Source organism: Hyalella azteca, unplaced genomic scaffold, assembly GCF_000764305.2.
Source record: "Hyalella azteca isolate HAZT.00-mixed unplaced genomic scaffold, Hazt_2.0.2 contig90, whole genome shotgun sequence".
NCBI lineage: Eukaryota > Metazoa > Arthropoda > Malacostraca > Amphipoda > Hyalellidae > Hyalella > Hyalella azteca.
The window spans coordinates 130,322-149,013 of NW_025930451.1; the positions used below are offsets into that span (position 1 = coordinate 130,322).

General features: G+C 39.9%; 1 protein-coding gene across 1 annotated transcript in view; it reads left to right on the forward strand.

Annotated features, from left to right (window-relative positions):
- Positions 1-18,692, forward strand: part of LOC108681358 — a 38,597-nt gene that overhangs the window by 5,536 nt on the left and 14,369 nt on the right. Inside the window, exons 6-19 of the mRNA XM_018170376.2 lie at positions 311-426; positions 729-902; positions 6,850-6,978; positions 9,000-9,147; positions 9,853-10,038; positions 10,385-10,544; positions 11,150-11,246; positions 11,726-11,837; positions 12,061-12,185; positions 12,486-12,671; positions 17,303-17,461; positions 17,862-18,072; positions 18,227-18,299; positions 18,563-18,649. Of these exons, the coding sequence (XP_018025865.1) occupies positions 311-426; positions 729-902; positions 6,850-6,978; positions 9,000-9,147; positions 9,853-10,038; positions 10,385-10,544; positions 11,150-11,246; positions 11,726-11,837; positions 12,061-12,185; positions 12,486-12,671; positions 17,303-17,461; positions 17,862-18,072; positions 18,227-18,299; positions 18,563-18,649 (1,963 nt within the window). The remainder of the gene's footprint in view (positions 1-310; positions 427-728; positions 903-6,849; positions 6,979-8,999; positions 9,148-9,852; positions 10,039-10,384; positions 10,545-11,149; positions 11,247-11,725; positions 11,838-12,060; positions 12,186-12,485; positions 12,672-17,302; positions 17,462-17,861; positions 18,073-18,226; positions 18,300-18,562; positions 18,650-18,692) is intronic.

Below are 18,692 nucleotides of genomic sequence, written 5' to 3' on the forward strand. Positions count from 1 at the left end.
ACTTCGTTGTGCTGTTATTTGATGCTTTTCTCAATTCATTTTCTATTTTTTTTAATGCAGCATCTATGTTATTTGCGGTCCCATGACATACAGCGTTCGCCTTGTTGTGCGCAGTTCACTACTGCTGTGTTTATGATGTTTGCTGTTTACTGCTCTGCGTTGACTGCTGTTCAGTGTCACTGTTCGCTGTTTACTACTCTGTTTACATTTTTTGGCAGATCAAAGTTAGTAATTTCATCCTCTTTTTTTGGTTCTGGATGCCCATTTAATTCTATTTGCTCCTGGTTTAAAGTAAATTTGATTTTCCAAGATTTTATGTACCTGCTTACCTACGATTATCACGGGAAGTGGGAAAGAATTACCGGCCTCAATGCTCCACTCTACCCTCGATCGGGGGAAACGGGCCTGGCTCGAACTAATAATGTCGTAAGTTGTTTTTCTTTATCTCTTCATTATGTTGAGTGTCTTTGCAGATAATATACCAAACATGAGTTGTGAGCCGCGGAGGTGCTTTTAAAATATCACAGCACTGTATAGTAATAGTCAAGTTTTCATTTGGCAGTTGATCGTAGAATGAAAATGTCAGTTCTGCAGAGTAGCTTTCCATGAGCTCGACTCCAATAGTTGTTAAAAAATTGACGTTCCCGTTAAGAGTCGTACGAAAATTCGATATTCGTTTTAACAAAAATGCTCACCACTTGATTGAAATTATAAAATTATTTCGACAGAACTTCACGGTATCGTACGCACTGGAGATGGGAGTGCCCGCCGAAAAAATCATACTTGGACTTGCGCTTTTCGGTCGGACTTTCTTCTTGGCGGACAGCAGGAATCATCGAGTTGGTGCTGCTGCTCTGGAAGGAGACCCTTCGTCGGGCGACGGACTCCTCTCATACTTGGAGGTGATCGAATATAGTCACTGCGTTATACATGAATAATACATGCCAAGTCCGTGTGCTAGTTACATCGCGGCGTGCTCGTTAGCTTCTGGGGGGCCTTACTCAGGTTCCCAGCCCTTTCATAGGATCACGACTTCAGCACACTACTGAGGTCACGCGTGATGTATCACGTAATGTTGTCCAAGCTGACTCTGATCTAGTACTTTCCCATCGATCTCTATCGCGACTAGTGAATATTACGTCTCAATTACAGATTATCTAAACTTATATTATATTTATAATGAATGTAATGAGACACCAGATTGACACCGTACCTGTATGTGGTCCAGTGAATAGTGAGTCTATCATGAAAAACGCAGATTCCGTTTTCTATCTTTCCACCAGGTCATGGTTAAGCCACAATTAAATGTTGTGACCAGAATACTGAAACATAAACTGACTCGCCTCGATTTTGTCAGGTTATGTGAATGTTGGCACCAGAGAAAATTATAATCATCTAATATAAAATTAAACTCAAGTACTGCAAAAAGATCTTTTGAGCGAAGTCCAGATGGTCACCTGTGAACTATGCGAAGATCTCATTTGCATCAGCTGTTCGAAGTTGAGCTCTAAGGAGCACACATTTTTCCAGAAATCTAAATTGCTTCATTGGTTTTGCCGTGATGGCGAAAAACCAACTCTTGGTGCTCGAAAAAGAGAGGAGTTGGTGGAAGAGCACTGCAATGAGTCGAAATTGTTGAATGATGTAGTAAACTCCTTGAGTGAGATGGTGCGCTCGCTGAGTGATAAACTGAGCTCGCTATGCAATGAGCTGACTGAAGTGAAGGCTCAGTTGAAAAATACGGAAGAAATGGAAGTAAAGAACAAGACAGCTGATTTATCTGAAGTCGCTAATGAAAGCTCACGTGAATTGCTTGATAGAGAACGTAGGAAGGCCAACCTGGTCTGGTTTGGGATTCCTGAAAGTAACGCATCTGATGCGAAGGACCGAGTGATGGATGACTCTCGGCCTTTGTTGTAGACTGTTGCAGCAAGGTACTCAACTCATCGATTGATGTTATATCTTGCAAGAGGCTACGCTCGAAGGATACTGCTGGCAACACCTTCAGACCTCTGCTGGTGACTGTAAAGGATTCTGCTCAGGTCTGGAGCGTGCTGAAAACAGCGAGAAAGCTTGGAGAATCCGCTGATTACAAGTCAGTTTTTGTAAAGAAAGATTCCACCCCCTTGGAAAGGGCGGTTTTTCGCAAGAAGTGGCAGGAGAGAATCAGGCGGAAAGGCACGGAAAATCAGGTCAATCACTTCCAAGCTGCCAAGACAACACCGGCTGCTCACGGACAGTCAGAGGAGATGGAGGACAAGTAATTAGTAGGAATGATGTCCGTAGATCAAGGCCTGTAAATAATGTAGGAAGTAACAGCATACATCAAAGTGAAAGTGGACAAAAAGTTTTAAAATGTTTTTACACGAACTCGGATTCCGTTTTGAACAAGAAAAGTGAACTGTTAGCTGTGATCGCAAACGAGTGTATAGACATTATTTGTATTACAGAAACACTCCCTAAAAATCACGGGGGGAAAATTGTACCTGTTGAATTTCAGCTGCCAGGTTTTGATTGTTTTCATAACTTAAATGAAGAGCAGTGCAGTAGAAGTGTAGCTCTGTGGGTTAGAACCTCATTTGGGGCCCAGCAAGTTAATTTATCTGCAGAGCATCAATCAGCTAGAGAATCAGTGTGGTGCGAACTTACTCTAAAAGGCAAAGATAGCCTTCTCATGGGGGTAATTTACAGATCACCTAACAGCTTCTCTGATAACAATAAAGTACTAAACAGCCTTTTACCGAGCATGTCATTCAGCAGGTCGCATACGTTGATCGTTGGTGACATTAACCATCCAGAAATAGACTGGGCAAATGAATCTTCCCCAAGAGATGGGAATCACCCAGCATCCTTGTTCTTGGAGTCTGTGCGAGACTCATTTTTAATCCAGAACATCACCAAGCCAACCCATTTTAGGGGTAAACAGACCCCAAATATTCTAGATCTTGTGTTTACTAGTGAAGAATCACTGATAGATGAGCTTCGCCACGAGGCTCCGTTGGGCAAAAGCCACCACCAATCATTGTTGTTCAGTATTAAGTGTTGTGCAGAAAAGACGCTTCGGAAGCGTGAACTTTTGAACTTTGCGAAAGGCGACTATGATACACTCCGTGAAACGGTGAATGCGGCGAATATTTCAGACTGTATTAAGGACATGAATGTGGCTGATTCATGGTCGTTTCTCAGAGACACGGTTATGTCTGCAGTTGATGCTTGTGTACCCAAGATTACGCTTGGAGGAGTCAAAAAGTCCCAGTGGATGAACAGTGCAGTTAAGACTCAGCTAAAGACCAAGAAAGAAGCCTACAAGCGTTATTTACGAACTCGCAGCGAGTCTGATTATAACCTGTATGCCAGAGCTCGAAATCAAGCTAAAAAAGTTTGTCGCGCTGCAGTGAAAAACTTCGAAAAATATATTGCTAAAAATGCAAAAAAGAATCTGAAAGCCTTCTTTTTGTACGCTAGTTCGAAATGTAAGTCAAATGACGGTATTTCTGATTTGAAAGTAGACCAACGAAAGATTTCCTCTGACGAGGGCAAGGCTAACATTCTTAATCAGTTGTTCAGCAGTGTGTTCACAGATGAGGACTTGAACAGTATTCCAGATATTGAGGAGCGCCCAGTCGGCTCGAAGTTAACATGCTTTGAAATACACGAAGAAGAGGTTCTCAAGCGCCTGGTAGCTCTAAATCCCAACAAGTCATGTGGACCAGACGGTTACGGTTTCCATCCCAGATTGCTCAAAGAATTAGCAACCGTTCTGGCCGGCCCATTGACAGTATTCTTTCAAAAAACCTTGAACGAAGGAACTTTGCCGTCCGACTGGAAAGAAGCTCAAGTAACACCATTGTTCAAAAAAGGTATGCCGTTTTCTATTAATTCCATGTTTTCTTTATTTTTTTTTTTTAATTTACTTGAACAAAAAGGTCTTAGATCTCTGTTTTACATATCTGTACCAAGTTTCAAAACGATCCGTCCTTAAACAAAAAAGTTTTGTTGGAGGGTAGCCGGTCCACATAAGTAAAATCTAAAGCTTTATCTATAAATGTAGCGGTAGCGCTGTAGCGGCAAAACCTCGTATCGCTACTTAAATATGTAGCGGGCGCTACCACTACATTACCTTAAATGTAGAGCCCCTAGTAGCGGCCGCTACATGTAGCGCGCTACTGCCCACCTCTGTATATAATGTTCTAAAGTTTGTTTGTTTATCAGTTTGAAACCGTCCTTGGGTACCTTACAACTTTGGTTTCATAAATTCCATCATATTTTAAGGTCATGTATTCCACCCAGGCATAAATGGCGACACTGTTTGCAAAAGTTTTCTAGTGTTTCGCTTTTTGTAAAAAAACTAAAGATTTCTCAAAGAGCTTCGTCTCCCTTTTGCGTCCGTGTGAAATTGAGCGCGGTTATAATAATATAATAATAATAGCGTTTTCAACGTTTATTAGGCCGTAGGCCTGTCGCCGATTCTTAACATCGCAGAACATTCACAGAATTTTGCGGTCTCGAACTCGCAACTCACTGCTACAATTCTGCTTTGCTTAACCGCCCGGCCTCCTTGCCGATTCTGACCAGAAACTGGCGCACAGAGCTGGGATCGAACCCGCGCCTCTCTGCGCCAATCTTGGTACTCTGAACTGTAACCACTGGGCCACCCTGCCATTCAGATTCGGTTGGTTCAGAGTGTGCGATTTTTTCTGTTCCATAAAGAAGATGGCTTCACAGACATTCATTCGGAATTCAGAGAAAGCCTTCGAATCTCGTGTCATAGTGAGTGAATGAGTGGAAAGACCAAGTAGGATCAAATTTATAGGTTTGACTATGAAAGGAGCTGTTTTTCCTTAGCATAACCCCAGAATACATACAATAGCGTAATGATAAGTGGTACATTGACAAAAATACATGTTTAGGCTTGAACAATGACTCGTTCAGATGGGAAAAAATAGCGCGGCCTTTTAAAAGTGTAAATGTTTTTTTTTCAAATGCCCGTTTATTACCTGCTGATGTGATATTGCAACAGGCCTGGTAGGGCCAGGGGGAGGTATACCCTAAAATTTTCGGATTTGGCTTTTCTGGTATTTAGTATCATCTTAAAGCTGACATTCTGCCCTATCCAATGATACCACTGCGATCTCTGTAAGTGAATTTATACGTACATGACGGCTCTTTAAAGGGGGGCGGGTGGAGGAGTTCCTTCACTAATTAGATACGAGGTAATTAGCTGCTGAGCATTTTAAATATAGTGTCTGATTGAGTTGCGCTTTAGTTACTTGTTTAGTCTCATCTTAAAGCTGACAGTCTGAGCTTTCCAACTATACCACTGCGATCCCTGTCTGTGAATTTATACGTACACGGCTGCTCTTTAAAGGGGGGCGGGGGAAGTTCCTTCAGTAATTAGATGGGAGGAAATTCGCTGGCCAACACTAGATATATGGTTGTTTCTGGCATCAAGGCTCAGTCACCCTTCTCGCTTCGTACGGAGAGGTGTACTACAAGTCGCTGCTACCATCCTTGAGTGGAAGGAAGCTACAGAAGCGTGTAGTTGGTATCCATGCTACATTGATTGCCTATTTCGAGGCGCGCGGGACTTTGTCGCGCTCTCCTGAAAAGTTTAACTTATTGTCACGGAAAATCCTACTCCTCCTAGAGTTTTGAAGCTACAGCAATGAGACATATACCATTCTATTTGTAAAGACCATACCTATCGAGTAACGAAGCCCTTTTTTAGATTTGTGCATAGTTTGGACTCAAAATGGGGGGAAGGAGGGGAGGGAAATCTGATGAATAAAAAAAAATTTAAATGCGTGTAAAAAAAACTAAGACTAAAATAAAAAAAACGGGCTTCGTTACTCGATTGGTATGGTCTTTACGAATCAAATGGTATCTGTCTCATCGCTGTAGCTTTAAAACTCTAGGAGGAGTAGGATTTCTACAGTACCCCCTTTTTGGCCGTTTTCTATGAAATTCACGTTTTCTATGCATTTTTTCGAAAAAAATCACACGAACAAAATGTGATTCTTTTGCGGTTTTACATATATGTGTGAAGTTTCAGAAAGATCCGTCCGTAAACAAAAAAGTTTTTCCGAAGGGTATACCATCCCCTTAAGTGGTTGCTAGGGGAACCAATTCGTTGCAACGCTCTGATAGGTTGACTCACTCGTACCTTATTTGGCCGTGATTGCCTTTGATGTTCCCGGACAGCATGTGTGGGTGGCGGTGCTCAATTCAGTGTTTACTATAATTGCCAATTCATGCGAGACATCTTTGAATCGTTCATTATGCGTTTGAATGCTAAGTTAAATCGAGAACAATCTATTCTTGCAAATATTGTCAGTCTGAGCAATATTTAAGACAAATAAAATCATTGTACTAAATGTGTTAAGATAAAAAATCATAAATCATTGCACTTAAACTAGAGGTTGTTGCGTGCTGCTAGCACCCGTTGTGATTAAGGTAAACTTGTCCGTCGCTGCTCGGAAACCGTCATTTCATATTGAAAACCGAGTTTCTTAGTAAATATTTCATAAATTAGCATCGCCCTGCCAATTTATTGCGAGGATATCAGCTCTTGGAGCAGCATGTAACGTAATAGTATCCATGATACCAGTCTTCAAACGACCACGAAGTGTTGCCTGGAACATGTAAAAGAATTCGTGCAGGTTAAGCTTGAGTTATTCGTGACGCTGTGAGATAAAAGCGGATAATTCCGGCTTTAATGAGTGGTATGCAGTGACAAATTCCTGGCATCATAATTATCATTCTAAAGCAAATACCCGGATCCATAATATAATTTTTAATGAACAAACTCATTCCAATCATGACTTGAAATAACTTTTTTGTTTTTTTTAGATCTGCAAGCGAATAGAGTCGGAAGGAATAGTTTGGTCTATCGCCCGTGAACAGGAGCAGCGAGCACCGTACATCTACGGTGGCACGGAGTGGATCGGCTATGACGACTCACTGTCTCTTACTGAGAAAGTAAGCTATTACATGCAGTGGTAAAAACTCTTTATTGAGCAGTGTAGGATGAGATTTAAAAGAACGTATTTCTGATCTGATTTAGGTGGGCCTAATAACTCTAGTTTGTTTCTCAGCCCTATCTTTGATCAAAAATATTCTTACTTATCTTTCATTATTCATTTGCAATATATTTTTAGCTTTTTTCAGCTCTTACGTTTGCGTCATTATCAATAAGTTGAATTGATAATTTTTTCATATCTGAGAAGTAGCTGTAGGTTTCTATTTTCAAGTAAGCATGAACATTTTTTTATTAGTTATTGATTATTATTTAGTTCTTTCCGGGTCGGGATGAGATAATGAAGCTTTGGCAGTCTGTATGTTGAAAGCTTAATTCTTATTTTATTTTATTGAAATCTTCATTGTTTTATTTAAATTTTACTTCACATTATTACTTTGTAGGCTAGTGTTGGTTAATTAGCTAATTCTATATTGTTTGCATGTTATACTAATTTTTACATTCATGTTAAGTGATTGTTGTTGATGTCATCAATTTATATTTGTTTATAATTGAAATTATTCGATTTACTACAGGCTCCAATTTTATTATTCATGCGTTATTCATCTTTTTTCTTCAAACTGCCATATAGATAATCGAAGTTATTAATTTATCATATTACATGCTTATATCAAATAATTCAGTCATTTGATTTCAACTAGTTCAGTTAACCCCCTTAAATGTGATTGCTGGATGCAACTTCCATGATTGAATACTTTCACGTCCTGCTCGTTATCTCCTCAAGTAGTATGATAATCAAATAATGGTTTAGTCCCCAAATAACTTCACTAAATTTCTCAACGAACTTTCAAGCTTTTAAAGCCATTAAAATGACTTCAATTGTATCTTTCAGTTCCTTGACTCCAGTTCCTGTATCCATCAGTTACTTGTTTTGGTATTTCCTTTCCCTGCAGCTTGGTACAACATATAACCCCATGAATATAATCAGTGAAATTAATTGTTTTGAAAAACAGTTTGGTCAAAACTTCACCCCTATACTTGCTTACTACTCCATAGAAAGAAACACAGTTCATTCCACCCGGTTGAGCCGCCCGTCAACAAAATCTGAAACAATTTATCGCGATGCTAGTGCCTTCAACGAACGCTTATATTGAGTATAGTTGCGTAGAGTACTACTGTTGGTAAAACTAATTTCGTACAGCAAGTACCTGTTTAAAGCACGAGAATTTTTTACAATGGCAAATCCTGGAAGCACGCAGTCAGCGCTTCATCCACCGCAAATTGTAAGTAGCACACTTGATACGATAAAATGGGAGTATCAAAGCTCATGCTGTCGGGGCCCATTCAATAAATAAATGATATAGAAATAAAGCCGTCAGTGGCCCCAGACATTTACTTATGATCGTGTTATAATAATCATTGCCATTAAGAAGGATAACTGAATAAAGCTGAATAAATGAACAAAATATAATAATCGAAACAAGCTATCAATGATTACAAAGCAAGAAATAAACAAAACAAGAACTGTGCGCTTTCTGTAGGCCGACTAACTAGTTTCAATAAAGATCTGATCAAATCCTTATTTCGGAGCTCCTCTGCACATGCAAAACGAAAACACAAAATTAAAACTAATGAAATGAATAAACTAATAAACGCAGAAATACACAATAGCACGGAAGACATGATGACAGAAGATACAGGAATGAACATTACTAAAAATATTCACTTAAACGTCACTTAAATACTAGGGCACTATCAACACTGCAAATAAACACGACTAAAAGAACCACGTACCTCTGTGGTGGAATCGCACAAACGAATGACAAGATATAGCAGATTCCTACGTCAGGTCACGTCAGTGGTAACTAAAAACCTAAAAGATAAATTACTAATCTATTATTTACATGACTATTACGTCCCCTTACATCGGGCTACATAACTTATGTCGCCATTGTCGGTTTTCAATTGAATTTGTAGAATTAAATTTAATAAATACATAATATAATTAATTTCTATTGCTTAGATAGACCTGGCCAAGAGGCTGCGCCTGCGCGGAGTGAGTGCGTTCGCCATATCCACGGACGACTTCAAAGGCGAATGCCTGGCGGGCAAGTATCCGCTCCTCAGGACGATCAACGCTGAGATGCGGGATTATAGCATCGAACTTAATCGTGAGTCCAAAATGATTATTAATTTCTGTAACATATTCGTGATTGTTTATTAATGTTACGACTTGATTTTGAATTCGAAGTCGTTATTGTTTGCTTTAAATAATGGTCCCCCTATAAAAATATTATAGCTGAATGAAAATTATTGCAGATTGAGTAAAATCATGCTTTGAGGATTGCGAGTATTTTATGTACAAAATTCATACATAAGTAAAATTGAGGGGGAAAATGCATTCTTTCTGACGAAATGAATTCGGATTTTACTTTCTTAAATGCATCAATCCCTTCAGAATTTTTTAATCAAATATTATATTGAATTTAGAAGTATTTGTAACTCAATGTTCAAATACAGTCTTGGTCATGTTTTACTGCTTTGTTTTTAGCTATTGGGTTCCATTCATTTGCATTAAAGCCGGATTCCATACTATTTTTGGGGAATTATTAATTTACGAATTTCATTTTCTCCTTATTTGTTAATATGATAGCACACTGACTGTACTTGGTCGCTTCGACTGGTATCTGCAAATGTACATTTTGAGTCGTTATATCAAATTTGCTTATAGCTCCTATGCCGCATTATCAAATTAAGGGAGTTTTTCTTCATTGCTTAATTTTGATATGTGTACCTGTTTGCATTCTTCTAATATCTCATCGATGCAATTTCAAATTCTTAACAGCGCATGAACTTTCCACCTCCTATTGTTTTAGAACCACAAAGGCCTGTGGTGGTAGCGTGCTTCTACCAAAGCTGGTCAGTGTACCGGGAATCTCTGGGCAAGTTCCAAATATCCGACATCGACCCCAGCCTCTGCACTCACATTATCTTCAGCTTCGTTGGACTTGACGAGTCCAACCTTACAATCGTCGATCTTGATCCTTACTACGTGCAGCGGGGTAGATGTTCAATTTTAATCAAATTAGACGACTTTCTATTAGATTTTTGTTCCATATTCTGATATGAAATGATGTATTGGTAGAAACTAGTATAAGCAAGGTATAATTTAGGTCCTTTATTGTCGAATATGAGTTGCAAACAATATTGATTTCTCTATTCCGCTTAGAATTCTCGTTTCACATCAAATTGTTTACATTCAATCATCTATTGTATTCTTTTCAAGCTACAGCAATTTTCAATTCTTATAATTGAATTAAGTGAGGTGAATCATGGAGGTGAATCTTGTCTCTATATAAGTTGCAATGCAAACATGCCAATCGGCCTCTCTATACTGCGTTTAAGCAGGAGCCTACGACGAATTGCGTCAGCTTAGAACCCTGAATCCCAACATCGTAATTACGGTGGCCGTGGGGGGTTACGACGAAGGTTCTAAAAAGTTCTCCAGGATGGTGGCGACAGCGGAAAACAGAAAAAAATTCATTTCATCAGTACTAGATTTTTTGCGGTGAGTTGCGCTGTCGTTGTAATTTTTCCAGTATTATTTTTGACTTAGTCGTGCGTAGTAATTTGTCCATTTTATAACACTAAATTTTGAACGTAGCTTTGAAAAGTCACTGGTTGAATTAAATACAGGCTCAAAAAAAACGATTCATGCGTTAGTTGAACGTTCCTTATCAGGCAAGCCACTTCAGCAAGTAAAAATGTTCTCCTCACGACGGCGTTTATCTCTTGTGGTTCATGCCCAAAACTGCACTATAAAACAATTAGGAGAATTTCTTGCGCCTGAATCAATACAGATCAAACTTTAACCGAATAAATTCAATGTCATTTAAAAAGATACGTACAACGGCATTGCTACTACTTTAAAATATTATATCTCGAATGACAACATACTCGTTCGCTGTGGTGATGCAGACCGAATGATATACAAGAATATTTATATATGAATTGCCACTATTCCGGACTTCAGGTTAGATTTGGCAACATCCGTTGAACGTGTAATTCAGTATGGTTAAAAGACATATATTATTTCGCGCCCCTACCATAGTATTTTTCTATCTCCATTAATATGCTAAAAAATTTCGTAACCGTTGGTTATCGACCCGACAGACGAACTTTGCTGGACGGCATTGATCTGGCATGGATGGACCCCACCTTCCGTGAGGGCAAGCCTGAGGACAGAGAAAACTTCGCCCTCCTCGTGCAGGTCAGTGTTTTATAAACGCAGGAATCTCTCCGCATACCTTTTGGGTCTTCATTTGAATGGTACGAAATGGTTAGCGGGAACTGTTTTGAAACACACATAGTTTATCGTGCCTATAAGGCTCCACATCAATGCTTACAAACTGAGTTCATTTTGAGGTCTATAAATACCAGAGCTTGAATAAAGTTCCATAGTATTGTAGGATTAAGTTGCATACCCTTCAAATTCTCCAAATAAATACAATTCACCCAAAAATATGTTCACAACAAAAATTTCCACACGATTTTTTTCTGTCTGTGACTAACTTGTTTTATACGATGCAATTTCTTCGCTGTAATATAATTTTTGAGTTCCATGGTAGAGGAACTCTAGCGAAATAAGCATCAAACCCTGGAAGCATGAACCACATAATTTTCTTTAAACTCAATGCCGGTTATTTGATATATAACAATAAAATTAGAAAAAAATTATTGCAATTCCAGGAACTTTCAGAGGCTTTTGCACCCCCTGGTTACCACCTAGGCGTTACTGTCAGTGGAAGAAGCTCCACTTTAAGGCAGGGATACGACCTTTCTGTCATAGGAAAGGCTGCAGGTGATGTTTTTTCAGGTCCTTATGACTTTTTGGTCTTTACATAGATTACTGTGCATGCATGTATTAGGTGAGATTCTTTGAATAGGCAAGTCAAATTTAATAAATGGAATTTCGCGACGGAAAATTACAGCCTTTCGATGTTGCGGTTAGCGTTATGATATACGATATTTTTAAGTTCATTTCTTACAAGCCATATTGTTTCATAGCAACAACACTTCCACAGACGTGGTGCATATCCTTGTCTACAACTTCCACGGCAGCTGGGAAGACCAGACCGGGCACACATCTCCTCTCTTCCCCAGTGATGAGGAGAGAGTGCAATCTAACGATGCCGCCACGTTTAACATGGTCGGTATTTAGAAATTGAAATTACCATATGTAGTGAATTTATTTTGTATCATCTATTTCTAGTTGAATGCGTATATATTTATTAATAACTTGATTACTCGTACGTGAAATTTTTCGCCCGTAAAGTTTTATCGCCACATTATTAAATGTTAATGCCAGCATTATTTGAAATTATTTTCTATGTGCCTTAACATAGCCAGAGAATGTTTCTCTTAATTCGAGAAAAATTTAATCTCATTGTGTGAATGTCCATGAAGTTTCTTCCACTAAGATATACCAATCTAGAATATTTCTGCCAAGGACTCGGCCTTGCGCGCAGTGTTGGCAGGCGGAGTGCCAACTCACAAGATAGCAGTGAGCCTCCCCTTATTCTCCAACACCTTCATACTGCGAGACAACACACAGAACTACTACGGAGCCCCTACCTTAAAAACGGGCTTCCAAGGACCCTACACCAAGGTTATCGGCTACGTTGGATACAATGAGGTAAGAATGGGTTACACTACTTTATTACATTGATGGCTGAGATTAACTAAGTCAACCTCAGACGAGCTGCTCGCGGGCCGTGATCGAGGACGCACGTACGTGTTTGCGGGTCCCAAATTTCTCACTTTTTACTATGCAAGTTTGACATACCTCTCGAATTTTGTACCGAAATTATTTCAGTAAAAGGCTCAATTTCAGTGGAGTTCAGTAGAAATGGTGCGAATAGTGAGAAGAAGCGGCTAGTGCAAGTGTTTTATTCCCGACAAATGCCAATGCAAGGAGTGAGGGCAAACGTGTAGCTTGCTGGCAACCCTCGGCTAACGCCTATCGCACCGGAGAACAACGGAGCATTGAGCACGCGCAGGCCTCGTCTTCTTATATACCCTCCCAACCCTCATGGCCAGCGCTAGTTCTTATCACCGCCTCCCAAATCTGCGAGTCGCGTAACTGCGACGGAATCTGAACTCTACTTAGCCCGACTCAGTATTTAACTCGCATCTTTCTCTCCAATTACCTGGTTTTTACTTTAACTCAAGTTTTTCTCCGTTTTATTGTCTTATACAGCCCCACCTCTGTATCTCCCTCCATTGGATACAGCTGTTGGGCCTGATTCAGAGTATTGACGGAACTTTATCTCTACTCAACTAAGTTCAAATTTACACCTGTTTTTTTCCGAGCATTGCACGATGACTGGACAGAGAAGAAAAAAGGTAGGCGAAAAGTCCCCTTGATCCGCTAGAAAAAAAGGCAAAATCAAATCACCAGTGAATTTTTCAAAAGCTCATTTGTATTAGCTGTTCAAAGTTGAGCTCAGAAGAGTACCTTTTTCTCCAGAAAACTAAATTACTTCATTGGTTTTCTCGTGACTGCAAAAAATCAACTCTTGGTGCTCGAAAAAGCGGGAAACCAGTGGAAGAGCACACCAATGAGTCGAAATCATTGAATGATGTAATAAACTCCTCGAGTGAAATGGTGCGCTCGCTGAGTGAAAAATTGAGCTCACTACGCAATGAGCTGCCTGAAGGGAATGCTAAGCTGAAAAACGTTGCTAACGAAAGCTCCCGCGAGTTACTTGACAGAAAACGTTGGAAGTCCAACCTTGTGTGGTTTGGTTTTCCCGAAAGTACCGCATCTGATCCGATGGACCAAGTGATGGCTGACACTGCATTTATTGCAGATTTTCGTAGCAAGTCACTCAGCAAATAGGTTGATATTACATCGTGCAGGAGGCTACGATCGAAGGATGCTGCTGCCAACACATACAGACCTCTGTTGGTGACTGCAAAGGATCATGCTCAGGTTTGGAGCGGGCTGAAGACAGCGAGAAAGCTTGGAGAATCCTCTGATTACATGTCCGTTTTTGCAAAGAAAGATTTCACCCCTCTAGAGAGGACGGATTTTCGCAAGAAATGGCAGGAAAGAATCAGGCGGAAAGGTACGGAAAATCAGGTCAATCACTCTCAAACTGTCAAGACAAATCCGGCCGCTCACGGTCAGTCAGAGGAGATGGAGGACAAGTAATTAGTAGGAATGATGTCCATAGATCCAGGCCAATAAATAATGTAGGAAATAACCGCATACATCAAAGTGAAAGTGTACAAAAAGTTTAAAAATGTTTTTATACGAACTTGGATTCAGTTTTGAAGAAAAAAGTGAGACAACTGTTAACTGTTTTTGAACAAAAAAGGTAACAAAACTGTTAACTGTGATCGCAAACGAGGGTATAGACATTATTTGTATTCCAGAAACACTCCCTAAATATCACGGGGGGGAAATTGTACCTGTTGAATTTCAATTGCCAGGTTTTGATTGATTTCATAACTTGAATGAAGAGTAGTGCAGTAGAGGCCGAGCTCTGTGGGCAAGAACCTCTTATGGGGCACAGCAAGTTAAGTTGTCTGCAGAGCATCAATCGGCTAGAGAATCAGTGTAGTGTTAACTTTATCTAAAAGGCAAGGATTGCCTTCATACATCACCTAACAGTTCCTCTGGTAATGATAAAGTACTAAATATTCTTTTACCGAGCATGACTTTCAGCGGGTCTCATACGTTGATCGTTGGTGACTTAAACCATCCAGAAATAGACTGGGCAGATGAATCCTCTCCAAAAGATGGAAATCACCCAGCAACCCTTTTCTTGAAGTCTGCGCGAGACTCATTGTAATTCAGAACATCACCAAGCTTTTTAGGGGTGAACAGACCCCAAACCTTCTAGATCTAGTGATTACTAATTTACTAGCGAAGAATCAATGTTAGATGAGCTTTGCCAGGAGGCTCCTTTGAGTAAAAGCGACCACCAGTCAATTTTTTTCAGTATTAAGTGCTATGCAGAAAAGACGCTTCGGAAGCGTGAACGTTCTAACGTTGCGAAAGGCGACTATGTTAGACACTGTGATGCATTGAATGCGGCGAATATTTCGAACTGTATTAAGGACATGAATGTGCCTGATTATGGTCATATCTCAAAGACACGGTTATGTCTACAGTTGATGCCTGTGTACCTAAGATTACGCTTGGAGGAGTCAAAAAGCCAAAGTAGATGAAAAGTACAGTTATAGCTCAGCTAACGACCAAGAAGAGAGCCTCCAAACTTTATTTTCTAAATCGCAGGGATGCTGATTATAACCTGTATGCAAGAGCTTTAAATCAAGCTAAAAAAAAGTCTGTCGCACCGCAGTGAAAAACTTTGAAAAAAATATTGCCCAAAATGCAAAAAATAACCCGAAAGCCTCTTTTGTGCGCTAGTTTGAAGTGCAAGACAAACGACGGTATTTCAGATTAGAAGGTAAAACACTAAAAGATATCCTCTGATGAGGGCAAGGCTAACGTTCTTAATCAGTTCTTTAAGTTTGTTCATAGATGAGGACTTGAACAGTATTCCAAATATTGAGGAGCGCCCAGTCGGCTCGATGTTAACAGGTTTTGAAATACACGAAGAAGAGGTTCTCAAGCGCCTGGTCGCTCTAAATCCCAACAAGCTTTGTAGACCAGACGGCTTCCAACCTAGATTGCTCAAAGAATTAGTAACCGTCCTGGCCAGCCCTTTGACAGTATGCATTCAAAAAACCATGAACGAAGGAACTTTACCGAAAGAAGCTCATGTAACACCATTGTTCAAAAAGGGTGACAAAAATAGCCCCGGTAACTATCGCCCTGTCACTCTGACAAGTGTTGTTTGCAAGGTAATGGAATCTGTTGTGAGTGATAGGATTATCGACCACTTGACTATTCACCACCTCCCATCAGACTGTCAACATAGCTTTACTGCCGGGAGATCCTGCACCACTAAACTCTTGTTTACTTTAAACGAATGGACCCGCCTGCTGGACGAAAGGGAGCCAGTAGATGCAGTGTACATCGATTTTGCCAAGGCATTTGACAGTGCCCCCACATGAGCGACTGTTGCGTAAATTGAAGTCTTTGGGAATTGAGAGTAATTTACTCAAATGGATCAGAGATTTTTTAGTAGAAAGAATTTGAAACAAGAACCAGCACCAGGAGCCACGGCTATAAACTTAAAAAACTGCGTTGCAACTCATCCACGCGACAACATTTCTTCTCGCTTCGAATCACCGACATGTGGAACAGCCTCCCCGGTTACATTGTTGACGCTCCGAGTATAAATGCGTTCAAGAACAGACTAGATAAAGCTATTGAAAAATATATATTCAGATTTTAAAATGCCTAGCACCATATCGAACCCGGTGGAAGTCTAGTAGCTATTTCTAACTATTGTCAGTTCGGATAAGATCCGGTCGAATGACCTGTTTTTAGATCTCACGAAAAGTACAAGAATCGGCGACACGCCACATCAGGCTTACTCTTCAGCGCCGGCAGCACTATTTTATGTTATGTTTAGCTTAGTGTTATAATGTACCACAATATGGCAAGTTAATTTTTGTTGTCAATTTTACTTGCGAATAATAGCTTCTCTTGAAAATAGTTATGTCAAGCTTTCGAACAAATAAGTTCACCCGTTCCAATGAAATTCAAAGGAAAAGTTATGATCGTTTGCGTCGTATTGGAAATGAAAGCCCCAAACTTATTAACCAGGATCGTTCGTTCTATTTGACGTTATTAGTAACTCGATTGAACATAAGCTAATGTCTTAACAGAAAGTTTCTTTTTTTAATTCGTCGCAATTTCTTGTTTCACTATAAATCATATTTGATTCTCGGTGTCACAAAATATTGTGAATATAAATGATGTGACAGCAAAGTAAGTACAGTTGTAAAGGAAGATGTGCGCATGAAGCTCTAAGCTCCTATTGAATGTTGGAATCTCATGAATATGTGGCTCTTTTAATCCTTCGATTTAGTGCTGAGATCTCACTTATCGGCGTCATTGAACTTATCTCACTTTCACGTCATCGAACGCTGAAATCTAAACCGAGTTCATGTGCGAGGAATGTCTAACCCTTTAAACGCATTAAGACTTAAAGCAGACAATAATTGTTTATTGACTGACTCGTACTAATCAGAATCTTTTTAATGTGGACATGCATTGGACAGGTTATTTGGTTATACGCGGTAAAAAATTCTACTATGTAACATAAATTTCTGTCTCTAATATGCTGGTGAATATATTCCGTGTTTTTTTTTCTCATTGGTTAACTTGTATTTTGCTGCAAGATATGCGAGATGCAGCTTGAACAAGACAGACGCCAACAACAGAACCAATACGTTGTTAGAGGCTGGACGATTGACTGGCATGAGCAGCATCGAGTGCCGTACATGTACAAAGACGATAAGTGGGCCGGCTTTGACAACGTCACAACTATTGAGGAAAGGGTATGTTTAAAAGAGTCTATGGCTAAATCTTAATTGGTGATGGTGAATGTTTATAATGTCAATAATTACGGAGCCTGACCGCATGTTTTCTATTAGAGCAAGCGTCTGGTTTGAATTATGGATCTTTATACATGAAGGCTTAAAGTGAGGGCTTGGTCATGATACATTAGAAAAACATGGCCTCATTGTTATAAATTAACTTCTACGAATTTATTATCATGTATACATTTATTTAATGTCGTAAAATAATTCAATTCCTTGTAATAAAAATACTGTGCGTTTGGCAGACGTTCATGCACGGCGAGAAGGACTACTGAACGCTCGAAGTATGAAAAATTCCTGTGTGAATTTATTTTGCCGTTTCGGATGACGATGAAATTTCATAGGAATATTTGTTCAGGTTCGACTTGCGCTCAGCCACGGCGTGACCGGTATTAGCGTGTGGTCGGTGGACACGGACGACTTCAGAGGCGTGTGTGGCACCGGCAAATACCCGCTTCTCAGCGCCATCAACCGCGTGCTGAAGGAGAACAAGATACCTGATAAACAAAGGCCCGACATGGTGCCTTCATCGACCACAGAGAGGAATGTACCGACGATGCCGAGGCCTGGTAAAACTAGTCGTCATTACTAGAAAATACTTAATTATGAATATTTAGTGTGACTAGCGTTTTATCATAGACAAATTTATGATGGCTTGAAAATATTATAATGTTAAGATAGCGTTGCTGATGAAGCTGTAAAATAAAAAATTATTATTTTCAGTCTCTGGATGTAGCGTCGCCGCCACGAGTAATGTGAGCGTGGCTGTTCTATCCTGCGGATCACTGAATGATGAGTGAGGCAAACGTATTGGCTAGATCTGTTATTATTATTTTCTCTTACTTTCGCGAAAATGTTGTTAATTTAATCATGACCATTTCGGTTGGCATCGTTTCTTTCTGGATTTTAAGTAGGTTATAGCAATTTAAATTAACTCGACCCTTTCTCGTGTCGCACTGATTGTGCTGTATCCATGTATATTTGTGTATAATTGTATTTCATTGATTCATTTAAGTTATAATTTCATTTTAGTATTGCTTGTTTCTTGTCCGTTCTCAGCCCAGCACAATGTGATGCTGGCGACACCGTCCCGCCTCAAACCGTCGTGCTGGCCACGTGCTGGGAGACTGCAGACATGACTGTCAGGTCAGGCTTGTATTCATGCACAGGTCATTTCTGTGAGTGGCAT